General features: G+C 41.3%; 3 protein-coding genes across 4 annotated transcripts; 1 reads left to right on the top strand and 2 right to left on the bottom strand.

Annotated features, from left to right (window-relative positions):
* Positions 1–1006: 1006 nt before the first annotated feature.
* On the top strand, positions 1007–3928 carry LOC115583032 (THAP domain-containing protein 2-like). Of its 2 annotated transcripts, none has more exons than XM_030419407.1 (5): positions 1007–1144; positions 2300–2492; positions 2606–2707; positions 2817–3045; positions 3313–3928. In XM_030419407.1, the coding sequence occupies exons 1-5, from the start codon at positions 1065–1067 to the stop codon at positions 3324–3326; spliced, it is 618 nt and encodes a 205-aa protein (XP_030275267.1). In that variant the 5' UTR covers positions 1007–1064; the 3' UTR covers positions 3327–3928. The 2 variants fall into 2 exon arrangements, with proteins under 2 accessions (XP_030275267.1, XP_030275265.1); XM_030419405.1 differs by having other exon boundaries at positions 1011–1395.
* Positions 3929–4198: 270 nt separating this feature from the next.
* atad3 (ATPase family AAA domain containing 3) lies at positions 4199–10487 on the bottom strand. Its single transcript, XM_030419354.1, has 16 exons — positions 10166–10487; positions 9337–9413; positions 8935–9036; positions 8747–8806; positions 8588–8657; positions 8328–8493; positions 8034–8103; positions 6837–6992; positions 6688–6744; positions 6467–6592; positions 6254–6378; positions 6090–6141; positions 5914–5984; positions 5621–5788; positions 5055–5163; positions 4199–4971 (listed from the first exon to the last, which is right to left on the bottom strand). The coding sequence occupies exons 1-16, from the start codon at positions 10356–10358 to the stop codon at positions 4516–4518; spliced, it is 2058 nt and encodes a 685-aa protein (XP_030275214.1). The 5' UTR covers positions 10359–10487; the 3' UTR covers positions 4199–4515.
* Positions 10488–11314: 827 nt separating this feature from the next.
* On the bottom strand, positions 11315–14007 carry mrpl20 (mitochondrial ribosomal protein L20). The gene is made up of 4 exons (XM_030419417.1): positions 13739–14007; positions 13333–13443; positions 12730–12807; positions 11315–12618 (listed from the first exon to the last, which is right to left on the bottom strand). Exons 1-4 carry the CDS (start codon positions 13823–13825, stop codon positions 12445–12447), a joined length of 450 nt encoding a protein of 149 aa, XP_030275277.1. The 5' UTR covers positions 13826–14007; the 3' UTR covers positions 11315–12444.
* Between the last annotated feature and the right edge of the window lie 89 nt (positions 14008–14096).

Genomic DNA, 14096 nt, shown 5'->3' with positions numbered 1-14096 from the left:
ATTCATGCAAGACTGCCTGTAGTAACTAGTACTTTTAACTATCAGCAGTCAGTTATTGATGATCACAAACGAGGTTCTTAAATATAAATGTCAAAAGTACCTGTCTCTTAGATGATATGGATCTTTTTGGGTAAGCAAAGGTAAAGTGTAATGATTTAAAAGGTGCACTATGTAGTTTTGGAAAAGAAAGGAACATTTACAATATTATTTTGGTAAAAATACAATACAATATGCATGCTGTCCTCAAAGGGGAACAAGGTCCCCAGAAAAGTTTATGAAATTGTGACATATTATTAGATAGTGAAAAATAATGGACTAATTAGACACATTAAGTTTCTTTCATGTATCAGTACCTTTCTTGTTTATTTGTCCTAAACAGCCACCAGCGTGTATCACTGCTTACTTAACCATTATATTAGTAAATTATAATTTTAAGGGTCTCGGGCATGTAATGTCTACTCATGTTCTTATCTTTCACCACCCTCCAACCCTCCCAGATCCCCAATACTTCTCACCATCTTCCTTTTCTCCCAGTGTATGGGACTACTTCATGCATGATTAATTGATATGGATGAATATCAAAATATGAAGTCCTTACCAAGTTGCTTAAACTAACTGATTATGTTTTTACAATGGCAGTTATGCTGGTAAACAGTTCTAAAAAAAAAAAAAAACACACAGTTCTAAGACAATCTAAAAGAGTGTGAAGTCTGAAAATACATTGGTTCAATTTTGAATAATTAAGGGTATTGTTATTGGGGGGGGGACAATTCATGTTTTTCCCCCGGGATCTGCCCTCATGGTTATCCTTGTCTTTCTCTTCATTTTGTTATCTGTTGTTTAATTCAAAAGTATCTTATACTGTGAAGTATATTTACTGCAACTTTAAAAAGACGAACTGTTTTGAATATGTCAAGTCCGTGTTTTGAATGAAGTGAAATCACCCAATCAAAATAAAAATAAAAGTTACCGGATATGGTAGTGATCACTTCCGGTTTATGAGACGCGTCTCTGACGTCGGCGCCATATTGCAGCGTGGTTCTGGCCAGTTCAAAACAGAGAACATGCCAGACTTCTGTGCTGCTGTTGGATGTTCCAATGAAAGAAGTGCCAAAACAAGGGACGAGGGAATAACATTTCACAGGCGAGAAGTTATTTTCTAAAATATTTCACTGTCACGAATGTGCTGGATTAGTTGTGTCGTTATAGAGTGAAATCATACAGTAGATGTCGCATCCGGCTCGTCAGATGCGTCAGTGCCGCCGCCATTGTGTGGCGGGGTTGTGACCCGTTCGAATAGCAGAGAGAGTAGAAAATGCCATGTTTCTGTTCTGCTGTAGGATGTTCTAATCGGAGAAATGCCAAAACCAAGGAACAGCGAATAACCTTTCACAGGTGCGAAGTCATTTTACTGTTACGTACTTGTTGAATTTCATACAAGTCTCCTCATTTTAATGATAACATCATGTTAAGGCCCTTGATACCAAACTGAAAAAACATTAATAAAAGATGAGCACTTTTGAAGTTTATAAATCAGTTCAATGCTGATAGAGATATTTATCGATTAGCTATGGCGCTCTCTGTGTTGTTCTGTTCAGTAGTCCCACATAAACCTACTTTGTGTTTGTTTACAACTGTGACATGATGCATATTATTCCGTAAACTGGTGTTTGATAAACAAGTGGAACAGTACATCTGGACAACCCTGCTGATGCACTGTGTCTTTCTTCGTATGACACACAAAATAATTGAAAACAGAATTATGGAGCCTGCCAGAAATGTATTTAATCCTTTTACTTTAGTGGTTTGTTATTATTCCTTTGTTTTTTATTAATGAATTTTTCAATTATACACATTTAGCAAATTATAAGCAAAATAATATGACAGAAACAATGCAGAAAGAGAAGATAATATATTTAGATAAGTAAATTATAGGATATAAATAGATAATAATAGAATGGGTAATATTTCAATATGGAAACTACTCCAATGAACATCAGCAGGTAGGGAGGCATCGTCATGTTTATTTTTAAGTAACTGTTCTGATTCTAAGGTAAGCTAACTTATGTCGGTGAAAAAAAAACCACATTTTGATTTAAGTATATATCAGTAAGATACTGAGATTGAAAATCATCAATTATCCGCTGTGTCTTTCCATGTGTTTTTGTGTTAATGAGTCCTAAATATTGTAATTCAATGGTGTTTGTTTACCTGGAACTGAGAAAACTTATGTTCCTAAATTGTAGCTACATATGCAAAGTTGCATAGTGTTTTTCAGATGGACTTGTTCTGTGTACAGGTTCCCAAAAGATAAAGTCAAAAGACGGGCATGGACAGCAGCACTGAGGAGAAGGGACTTTAAGCCAAATGACCGCTCAGTCATCTGCAGCTGCCATTTCAAGTCAGATGACTTTGACATGACCGGACAGACAACTCGTTTAAGAGAAGGAGTGATCCCATCAGTTTTTGGATTTTCTGACCGTCATTGCAAAGTAAGTGTCATTGTCAAATTGTTTCTACATAAATAATACCAGTTTTCCATATAATATCTTAGCCTAAAGAAGGCTAAGCTGTTACAAATTGTACATTTTGAATTTATCTCCAGGTGCCCACTAAACCCAGGACAACCAGAACCTCACAAAAAGCTGTTACACAAATTCCAGAAGTTCCTGTTAAGCTGTCAGTGAAACTAGAGGAGTCGACCCCAGTGAGTGAAATAGTTTAAAATGTTTAAAATGCCTATGCAGGATGCTGGGAATATTTTAAAGTGTAATTTATGAAGTGAGGAGAATCATTTTAAAATTAATATCTTTCAGAATCATCAGTATGCCCTTGAGCAGGATCATCAGTATGCCCTTGACCCAGTTCAAGTTAAGAAAAAGTTAAGTGAGGCACAGAAGAGAATAGAAGAGTTGCAGCGGGACTTAAGAAATGCCAAAGATCGGGAAAGAAGACTCAAGAAGACGGTGAAATCCCTGATTAAGGAGTTAAAACACAAAAATATGCTAACAAAGGAACTACAGGAGGAGCTTGACTTGTATTCTGGTTGGTTCACTTTCTTCTAAAAAGATTGAATATGTGTAAAATTTATAATTTTGTGTTGGTATAGCTCAGATTGCAGCCCAACAACTGTTTTGAAATATTTGCTAAAAATATGTAACTGAGCTTCAGTCTGCATCGTTTCTCGTTGTAATTAACTTATCCAACACTGTATTTGCTCCAAATCTTTTCTTCCGTAATAGACTGGCATCATAATGTGTAAAAATATGTGTATTGTATTCCATAATTTCTCATGTTTTGCCAATTTTTCAGATTTTCCAGTTTGACTCTTCAAGCAGTGCCACACCCTCACTCCTGCTCCAAAAGGACTTTGCTGCAGCACTAAATGTACACGGACGTAAAGCCTGCAAGTATTTGAGAAAATCAATGTGCTGGTAACGTGCTGAGGTTTTTTTCTATTTGATCTACTTCTTTACCTGAAGCAGCTGTTCGCAGACTGGGAAACCCAAGCCTGGATTAAACTGATCACTTTCAGATGCTACAACAACAACAAAAAAAGATCTGTTAAGCATGTTCAGGATGACCCCTCGTGGATTTTGGAGTTCGCGTTGATGAGACCATTGTGGCACATGAAGCCCGTGTTGATGGTTGTTGGACTGAAAGGCCACTGTAAAACGCCCATCGCCTACTTATTTATTCTAGACAATGGATGACATTTATACGACATCAGCTTGTTGCCTGTATTACAGGAGACTACCAGTGCACAAGGACCTACCTGATGTCCACCCAGTGTTTTCACATACATTTCTATCCTCTTGCTGATGCACTGTATGTATATTTTTTGTACCCAATGTGTGACTTAAAATGTAAATGAGCAAAATATGAATATTTAACTATAAATGGAATTAAAAGACAATTGTGGAACATGCCAGTGTGGCAAATATGTTGCTGCAATGAACAGCAGTGGGTAATGTATTCTCTACCTGTATAAATCTCTGAAAAACAGTAACACACACACACTCATGCTCAGGTATTATGTCTTGAACCAACTATGTTTTAGGTTTTTCAAATTGAGTGGAATAGTCCCCCATCATCACAACTGGGATAACCAGATTGTCATATAATTAACTATTCAAGTTTCTTAAAATCTAATCCAAGCTAGAGGGCGTGTAATACCATCTGAAAGAAACACACGAACTTTTATAGTTTATAAAAAATCTGATCCATTTAATCATTCCAACAGACACTCCACTGTGCACAACACTTATATACTGTTATTACAGACACACAGTCTGGTTTCCATGTTGACTTGTATGATCTATATTTTATATATTAGAATGAAACTGTCTCCGGCGTCATTTGTGTTTTGAATTGTTAATCGATCATCTTGCCCCACCACTGATTTCATCTTCTGTCATGGACAGTCCAACAGACTTTAAGACATAAACTGACTAGTTAAATGGGCAGGACGCTAATCTTTATAAACCGGGTGGCCCCACTCAACAAATCTACAACTCAAACTGGAGTTCCGTCTTTTGGAGGCAGTGACCCAGTTTTGCCTTCTTTATCCACCTTGCCCTCACTGTCAGTAGAGGCTGCAGGGTCAACTAAATTCTCTGCTGTTGTGGCAGCTTCGGCTTTGACGGTGTCTTCAAAGTCCTTTCCAGCTGGGGTGGCACTTTTGCCTTCTTCTGATTGGTCAAGATCTGAAGGTGGTGCTATACTTTCACCTTGTTTATCAAGGACGGGAGCGATCACAGCCTCAGCCTGAGGTGCATCACTTTGTGGCAGAGTAAAACCCATTTTTCCTCCAATGGCTGTTGCCCCGGCTGGGGGAGGTGTAAGGGTCTGAGCCTCCTCCTCTGCGTGCAGCCAGTTCATCTTCTGAAGGTGTTGCTTGACAGCATCGTCAACTCGGGCATCAATCATAGCCTCCGTCAGGACGCCATCTTCAGAGGAATATGCTGCCGCCTATAGAACATGAAAAAATTGTTACTTAAAGAAAATGAAGTAAAGGATTACGACATTAAGATTTATATCTACAGGATACATACCTGCCAGGCCACACCCAGCTTAGAGATCTCTCTTCCAGACATGCCCTCTGTCCGCTTCGCTATCTCAGAGCATTTTATACCATAGTCGAACTGAGCAAGCTTCATCCTCCTGCAAAAACAAACACACACACACAGATAAGAGGTAGGCAAAAGCAAAGATTCTTCCTTTGTTTTGTAAGCCTTATTGCTGTTTCTTTCTGACTGTGTTGTGTTTTAATCGCTTAGTTCGTTGCCTCCTGCCCTGCTCGTGGACCCCCCCACCTTTCAGCCTCCATCACCCAACTGATCTTCTTCTCCTTGTAATTAGTGCTTCAGCATGGCTGGCCACCTGAAGTGTTTTCTTAGCGTTCATCTCTCCTGAATCTAATCCTTATCCTGGCACAGCCCTTCAGCCAAGGATCACTTAGATATTATACAACTCCTCTAAATTAACATATCGACATGTGAGTATGCAGACACGGAGGACTGAGCCTGATTACTTGTTTCAGTATGCATCCCTGGTGTGCAGTGGCTGGGGTCCCTGCCCTATTTGAACAGCTGTGTTGTCGTGAAGGGATTGTACTCACTGCCTCCCTCCAGTGGCGGGCTCCAGCACATATTTGTCAAAGTACAACCGCACCAGCCTCTCCCTCTCCTCAGGACCCGGCAAAGCAAAATTCACTATTTCATCAATACGGTCGTTTATGGCCCAGTCAAACTGCTCTGGTTGGTTACTGGCCAACACCAGCATAAACCTACAGAAAAAAAAAGCCGCTTAGAGACATGCTGCAAAGTCGCCAAGTTGGGACAGACAAAATGAAGTTAAGAGTACAACACAGTTAAGGTTTACATTTTGCATAGAACATGAGTGAATGTTTACTTGTTGCTCTGTTCTCCAGTGCGATACAAGAATGCATTCAAAGTGGCTCTGAGGTCTTCACTGATCTTCTCCTGCAACAAGACGAAGATTCCAATTTATGTAGCTGGAAGGAAATTGAAAATGTACGACAAAATGTGTTGTAACAGGTTTCTGGGAACTTAAACATGCAGACTTACAGTGGATCTCTTACGAAGGAATGCATCTGCTTCATCAACAAACAGCAGAAGTCTGTAACAGGATAAAAATACACGATAACCTTCATCTGTTGATTTTATATCTGGAGCTGAAAGTATTGCCGTTTGTGTGTTTGCCTCAGTTAATATAATATCATTTAGCGTACCCGCGTCGACTCGTGGTAGCCCAGTCAAACACTTTGTGCATGGCTGTCACACCATCACGGCCCATGGGGGCTACGTCACCACCGGTCATAATTGCGTAGTCCATCCCAGAATGCACTGCCAGCTTCTACTCCACACAAAAAGAGAAACCTCACAGTGAGGCAAGAGAATCCCTTCGCATGCATGTAAACGTTTACATCGGTCGTCAGGTGTACCTTAGCAAAGAGAGTTTTGCCCGTGCCTGGAGGCCCGTACATGAGGATGTTCCTGTACAGGCCGTTGTTTTGCCTCGTGTTCCTTGTTGCAATGGCGATGTCACGCACACGCTCTTCCAGGGAGGGCTGCAAGATGCAAAAATGCATTTATATAAAGAGGTTACAAAACTTCGCAAAAAATGTGACAACGTGTATTTTTAAAGACATTAATAGACACTTACACTGAGTACAACTCCCTCAAGGGCATCCTGTGGTTTGCTCTTCAGCCGTTTGGCCGTCTAAATGGATAAACACGACAGATAAAGTACAGTTAGCATATGATAATCTGCAGTTAACAACATGAGCAAATGATCAGTTGCTGATTACCTACCTTGACTGGATGCTTGATTGCCTCTCCAACAGTGAATCGCGATGTTTCCCGCACCAGTGACGGCTTCCCGAGCCTGGCCTCGATGTAACGTCCCGCCACCCCGGTCGCATTTCGGGCCGAATAAACTCCCACAGCTAAAAGGGTCAGACCTGCCACCTGGTGAAGCATCAACATAACATAACTCACACTCAGACATAGTTCAAGGCAAGGATAAGGAAAAACACTCAATTCAAACCTATTTCAGGCTTGTCCACACCCACAGTCCAACAACATTTACGTGAACATTGTGGTTTATTTTGTTTCCTGGATGTCATCAGTTGTGTAATTAAAAAAAATGTAAACGCATGTAGTGCTGTCACAAAATATGTACGTGTTCGTACGACCTGCAGTGTTCACAAGCAACTTTTGTTGCAGAACATTGTCCCTTTAATTTATTGTTTTTTCTTGAGCTCTATTATCACCTCTGCCAAGGAGCTTGTGTTTTCACCCATGACAATTTGTTTGTTTGTTTGTTAGTTTTTCAGCAGGATTTCATAAAAACTACTGAACAGATTTCTACAAAACTTGGACGGAGGATACGTCTCAGCCCAGAACAGACACCATTAACTTTTGATGTGGATCCTACTACTGGGACGGATCCAGGATTTTTTTCTGACTTGCATCTTGCAGGTTAAATCTCTTATAAAATTACAACTTAACCTTGTCTGAAAATGGACATTTCAAAAGTAAATGCAGGATGTATATGCTTAACAAGACAGCGGGGCACAAATTTAGGGATTAGAGGAGCTGTTTGAGTAAAGCTTCAGAAACATTCTTTTTAAACATCGCACCGTATCACATGATGTAAGGGAGTCGACCTCCATGACTGCCTCTGCTCAGTGTGCAGTAGTAGGTTGTTGTGAGTCTGAACGATTGCAAGTCGTAAAACGACTTGTTTTGTACATAAAGGTTATGGTGAGGACGTGTGATGTGTAGTACCAGCCATTATATGAAATTACTCTTATGGATTAACCAGCATCTGTATATCTGTAAATACATTTGTTGGTACTTTTACACCTGCAAAACCGTTATTATGCAGAACACATGGTATTTCCAAGAAGTTATTTAAAACTTGGTGTCGAATTCAGTTCTTTTTGCTTATTGCTAATCAGTGTAATCATTCCTTGAACTGATTGTGGATGTGAACAGATGTCTCACCGTGGCTGTGACTTTGTCCCAGTCTGACACAAAGGCCCTGAATCCTTCTCCAAACACAGCACCTGCGGTCCTAAAAGCAAATACCAGTTCGCTGTGAGGCAAGCCTTTTGGGCGTTTACACGATTCAAACAATTGATTAACCAGTAACTTCACTCATAAATCTGACCATTCCTGTTATATAAAAAGGGCATGTTGGTTTTTTCAAATACTTCTACATCTTCAGTCTAAAATACACGATTCAATACACCAAGAAACTGCATCAAAAATCATAGTATTGATAACGTTAAATCTTACTTTATGGACTCCAGGACGGTCTGTCTGTGTTCTGCAGCCTTCAGACGGATCTGCTCGCGGATGATGTCGGCGTTCTCTCTCTCCACACGGGCTCGTGCTTTGGACTCGGCCTCTATACGCAGAAGCTCATTCTTGTGCCTCAGCTCCATCTCGTGCTCTATCGTTGCTGTAAAAACCCATCACACGACAGGTACGTGAACCACCGCTCATTTTTGTGAAGAGCTTCCACAAGATCGTGTCATTAATGGTAGAGTGCTGACCTTTCCTCATGGCCTCCTGTTTCTGCACCGACTCCTCCTGTTTGCGGAGGTTCTCCTCATTCAGGGCTTGCTGTTTTTAAAAAAACAACAACAAGGGAATCTTAGTACAGCGTCTCATTATAATGCCTTATATAATACAGATGTAGGGAATGAGCTTACCTGTTGCCGTAGTTGGTCCTCATATCGCTGTCTGGCCAGCTTATCTTGATACTGAGCCCTCTGTGATGGGACAGAAATCAACTAACTGTAATCGTGCAGCTCAAACCTCTCTCTTTTACCCCAACAGTTTGCTTAATTTTTCCTTTAAAATACAAAAAGGAAAAAGGACAAGGCATTTCTGTTCTCACCGCTTGATGCTGCTTGGTCTCCTCATTCAGAGTTTTCCTCCTCTCCTCTGCCTGGATTCGCATTTGGTCACCTTTCAGCTGCTCAACCGCTGCTTCATACTCCTGTCGGTGGAGCACAGAAGAGACTGTCAAAATAACTCAAGCAACAAACACGTGAACATTTAAATCACACGCATGATCAGCAGGAATGTGCCATGAAGGTCCTCAAAAAGACACAGAAGAAGAAACACATGGGGAGAGCTGCAACGGGTAGTCGAATGATTAATTTTTTGTGAATAGAAGGAAATTAGTTGCCTTCTATTTTGATCAATTAATAATTTCTGTCCCATTTGCTGGTTGCAGTTGTTTAACGTGTGTGTGTGTGTGTGTGTGTGTGTGTGTGTGTGTGTGTTTCCTCCATACCTTCATCTTGCTCTGATACTCCATCTGAGTGGACTGCTCCTGCATCCGAGCCAGATCCAGAGCTTCTTTGGCATGTCCTGGATGGAGGCGAGAGAAAAGAGGCAACGACAGAGAAGTGAGAGGTGTGATGGCTTAAGACATGGAACTTTTCAGAAAACAATGTCACATGGTGTGCTTCTGGATCCTGAATAGGGTTGCAATGCATACATTTTCTCATTGACAATTATTCTGTCAATTGATTAATTGATCACTAAATTGGTCTATAGATTATAAAATGGTGAAAAACTGTCACTCAGTGTTTCCCAGAGCTCAGGATGACATCCTCAAATATCTTGTTTTGTCCACAGAGATGTTCAGTTTACAGTCACAGAGAAGTCAAGAGCCCAGAAGATATTCACCAGTCTCTCCTCATCTTTCTACCTCCACTTAACACATGTGGAAAATGTTTGTTTTTTTAAATCATGCAGACAAGATTAATCAATACGTGATCCATGTCATGAATTTGGGTGACACAAGCCGGACTGCAAGGTGATGACCTTTGAACTCTGTCCACTAGTTTGAATGAAGGTGAGAGCAGGACAGCGTTGTTCTCAGGAGCAGCTGATAAATTCACAAAGATGAGTTTAAATCTATCTGTACAGCTGCAGGCTGTGAGGCTGGGGGCTCATCATCTTCGCTGCGGCATCACTGAGAGGAGCCGCAGCGTGGAGCAGAGAGGTGCTGGATGCTGGAGCTCCAGTTCTCCTCCGGTGTGTAGTATGGGTGTCATACACTATGTAACCGGTACCGGTTACATCTACCGAGCTAACAGGCCCTGCTGAACACTTACGGGACTTGTCGAGCTCCTTGGCCGCCTGAGCAGCCCGCTCCAGCCCGGTGGGATCGAAGTTGCTCCATTTGTCCTTGGGTTTATCTCCACCGCCGCTGGAGCCTCCGGCCGGCGGCGGAGGTGGTGGAGGCTGAGCCGGGAGGCCGGGAGGCACCTCCGGCTGCCCCTTGTTCAGGCCGAACAGCCACGACATGATGGAAAATATGAATAAGGTACAGTTTAGCCGGTTCTGTGTGAGGCGAGAGGCTGCAGCTGCTACAGTACTGTCACTGCACTTCCTCCACACGCGTGTCACGCCGTAATCTTCCGCGCATGCGCAACAGAAAGTCCGACAAACAGCGACCACGATTGGCTGTTAACGAGTACGTCTTGTTTTCATTGGCTGTCCCAACAGCTGTCCTCAGTAGAGGTCATTCATGTGGTCCCACCCAAAAACGATACGGCAGCCGCGGAGGGACATAATACGTTTGATTCACATGGTTTTCGGTTGGTTGCATCAGGCAATCTCAGGTTTTTGTAAGTCATAGGTCACTGACATCCGTGTGATGTGACCTTTGTTTTTCGAACAGGAAGCACTCATCTAAAAAAGTGAATTGTCTGGTCTTCATACCTGGGTCCAATACCACTGGGTGATATATTAAAGGTGAACTTTTGGGATAGAGATTGTAGTGAGAAGAGAAAGACATCCAAACAAACTAAATAAACTATCTTTGTGTTAATGACTGAATGACCTGAAAAAACAAACTGACCTTAAAGGACAACACAATTTCATACCATTTTACTTTGTTTGTATGTGGCACACCCTGCCACCTTTCTAGCTTCAAACAGTGCTTGACCTGAGGACCTTATTTCCCTCTGAGAACAGCTTGTTTATTCAGTAATACGAAAAGTACACATTTGTGAGTTCGTATCATTATTAAACTGTAAACATTAAAAATTCTGAGTTTGAATTTCTTTGCCAAAACTACACAGTGCCCATTAAGATCTTCATTTTCCTTGTGGTGCCTCATGTGATGCCGTGAAAAAAAAAGTGCACTATATAAAAGAATGCCAACTGTAAAGACATAACAGCTGATATGAATTAACTCTCAACATCACATGCTCCAAACGTGACTGACGAAGAGAATCGACACAGGGAAACAAAATATATATCAAAATGTTTATTGAACTTAACATTCAGAGGACAAAAACAAATGGTAAAATATATATTTACACACAGACAAAAGTCATCACATGATAAATCTGGAGGTCACTCTTCTTCCCGACCTCCAAATAACTCACAACCCAACAGCATCAAATCATAAGTTAACAAGTTCTCTCTAACTCAGAGTGCAACGATGCGTGTGGTCTGACCCAAGAGTACCGAGTACCCAATGTAATGACTACTGAATACTCATGGGGCGAAAGTCAACATCTTGACAGGGGCTGTGTGATCCCATCACAAAATGAGATCTAGTTACATGAATACTCAAAATTCATGGGTCAGACGACGCCCCTTCGCACTTTGGCCTTAATTTCGGTCCAAACTTCAGACCTTCCAAGTTTCATGACTGCTTCTTGCACATGAAATCACATTGACAAAATCTGTCAACAGCCTCTCTCCAGGACCATGATGTGACATGAGGACACACACAGATTCACAAGGTGAAAACAGTGGCAATTGGTAACGAAGGTTGCATATGATATTCACAGGGAGGTTTATGGAAATTCGTCATCACATTCTCAATCACGGTACTGGAGGTAATCAGGAGGGCTGTTGTGAAGGATTTTAGCGGGCAAAACTGCAGCCATGAATCTCTAGTGCACAGGATAGAAATGTTGGACTGAAAACAGCGCATGGAGCAGAAGCAGGTGAGTGGACTAACAATTGCTATGCTGTTCAATGTCAGCTGCCATCTTGGATTATGATCATGTCCTTGTGAGTGCAGAAATATTGAAGAGTTGCCTTTTGCCAGCATTGTCAGTAAGGGCCTCAATAGTGGGAGAAGTCAACCATGTCCTTGCCTTGAGTTTACTTCGTTTTTTTTTTTTTTTTCACCAAGCGACCAACAACCAGACTGTGTAGTTACAATGGGTCCTTTATGTGGATCACTAAGCATCAGGCAACCCTGGTATAATAATTAATGATAATAATAATATATCACAAAAATTATCAAAATTATTCAACTAATTTAAATGTATATGAACATATAAAAGACTTTGATGAACATCTCCACAATCCGAGGCAACTGTTCTTTAAACCACATAACAAATGGAAATCTGCAACTTTATTAAGTCCGTTACTGTAGCAAAACAACTCGGGAGAAGACACCGGCAGGCTCTTTGCCGTCACCCAGCGCTGCCCGGAGGCCCTCCTGCTGTCGCGCCCGTGCCAACTTTGCAAGTGAGAGGAATGACCGAGGTTCTGTGATGGCCAGATCACTGATAACACGTCGGTTCAGCTGAATGCTAGTCTGTAAGGAGGAAGAGAGGAAATATGTTAACAAAAAAGATACGATTCAACCAACAGCAGCATAAAGAACGTAGAGGAGCAACAGAGAACTTTAATGTTCAACACAGCTGACCTTGGTGAGGTTGTGCATAAGTGCAGGATACTTCATGCCGTGCTCTCGTGAGGCTGCTGCAATGCGCGTGATCCAGAGCTGAAGAAATAAGAGCACAACACATACGATAAATGATACTGATCACATTACTCATTACTAATAACATTCAGTAAGTAGCCCATTGACTTGTGATTGTCTAACTGCGATCACTAATCCTTTAGTGTGGACATGAGAAGTGATCAGTCAAACCGAGGAGTGACTTTTCATTCTTGTATCATTCAAGTCGATGTTTCATTTCGACTAAAAGAGGAGAAAATATCTAGTATTTCATAATAAAAACAAAAAACGAGAGAGAATCAGAAAAAATATAGTAATACATACATATTCCTATTAACATACACATGGCATTGATGAGTGACATTGCACATTACACTGCAAAATAGTATTAGAAATTTTATTGCACCCTGCTGAAATACAATAATCTCAATTGTTTTGATACAATACCATTACCCCATCATTCCCAAAGACCTCAGGTGAGGCATGCATGTCCCTGAACTGAGAGAGATACTCTGGATAATACAACAGTAAAAAGAAGCTATTTTTTTATTTTTTTAATTGTCTTACCGTCCTCATGTTACGTTGCTTGAGCCTCCGACCTTTGGTGGCGTAGACGAAAGCTCTTCTGACCGCCTTGACAGCCAGACTGTAACAGCGGTTCTTCCTGCCCCTGAAGTGCTATCGGGAGGAACCGACAGGGAAGATGACAGAGACAAGGAGGACTTCAACAAAATGAGTGACATTATTGATGATGATAATAATAATAGATTAGGGCGATGAGGCATCCTTATAGCCGGAACAAGCAACACAAGTCATCTCTAAACAACATAAATACAAATAAATACAAATAAAACAGAACTGATATTTTAGTTTAAACATTTCATTTGTAACTAACACACAAACTACAGCATCAAAAATATGAACGGTTACATCAGCTGGCCACATTTCGTCCAGGAAATAGTCGTAGCCTTACCCGTGCATGTTTGAGAACTTCTTGAACTTTCCAGTATCTGTCAGGTCCACGGCTTCGGATCCAACACGACAACGACAGGAAAACCATGTTTCTTCTTTGGGTTCACTACTGCACCACAAGCTGTTAGTAATAAGTTAAAGATACTGGATTAAATCACCTGAGCCCAACTCCACGATGTTATGTGTCTTCAGATCCACACGCCATACCACCACTGACAAGGACGCACGGAGTTCGTTCGATTCAATGTCAGGACGTCTGGTGAACGTGTGTCCGCCCGGGTTCGGCTGTGAAAAAGACAAGAAAGAGCGCGCGCTATTATTAAAAACAAACAAACAAGTAATGCCACGGAGGACTATGA

The sequence above is a fragment of the Sparus aurata genome, chromosome 6 (genome assembly GCF_900880675.1).
Source record: "Sparus aurata chromosome 6, fSpaAur1.1, whole genome shotgun sequence".
Lineage (NCBI taxonomy): Eukaryota > Metazoa > Chordata > Actinopteri > Spariformes > Sparidae > Sparus > Sparus aurata.
Note: the sequence above shows the minus strand (reverse complement) of the source record. Positions and strands in the feature narration are given on the sequence as shown.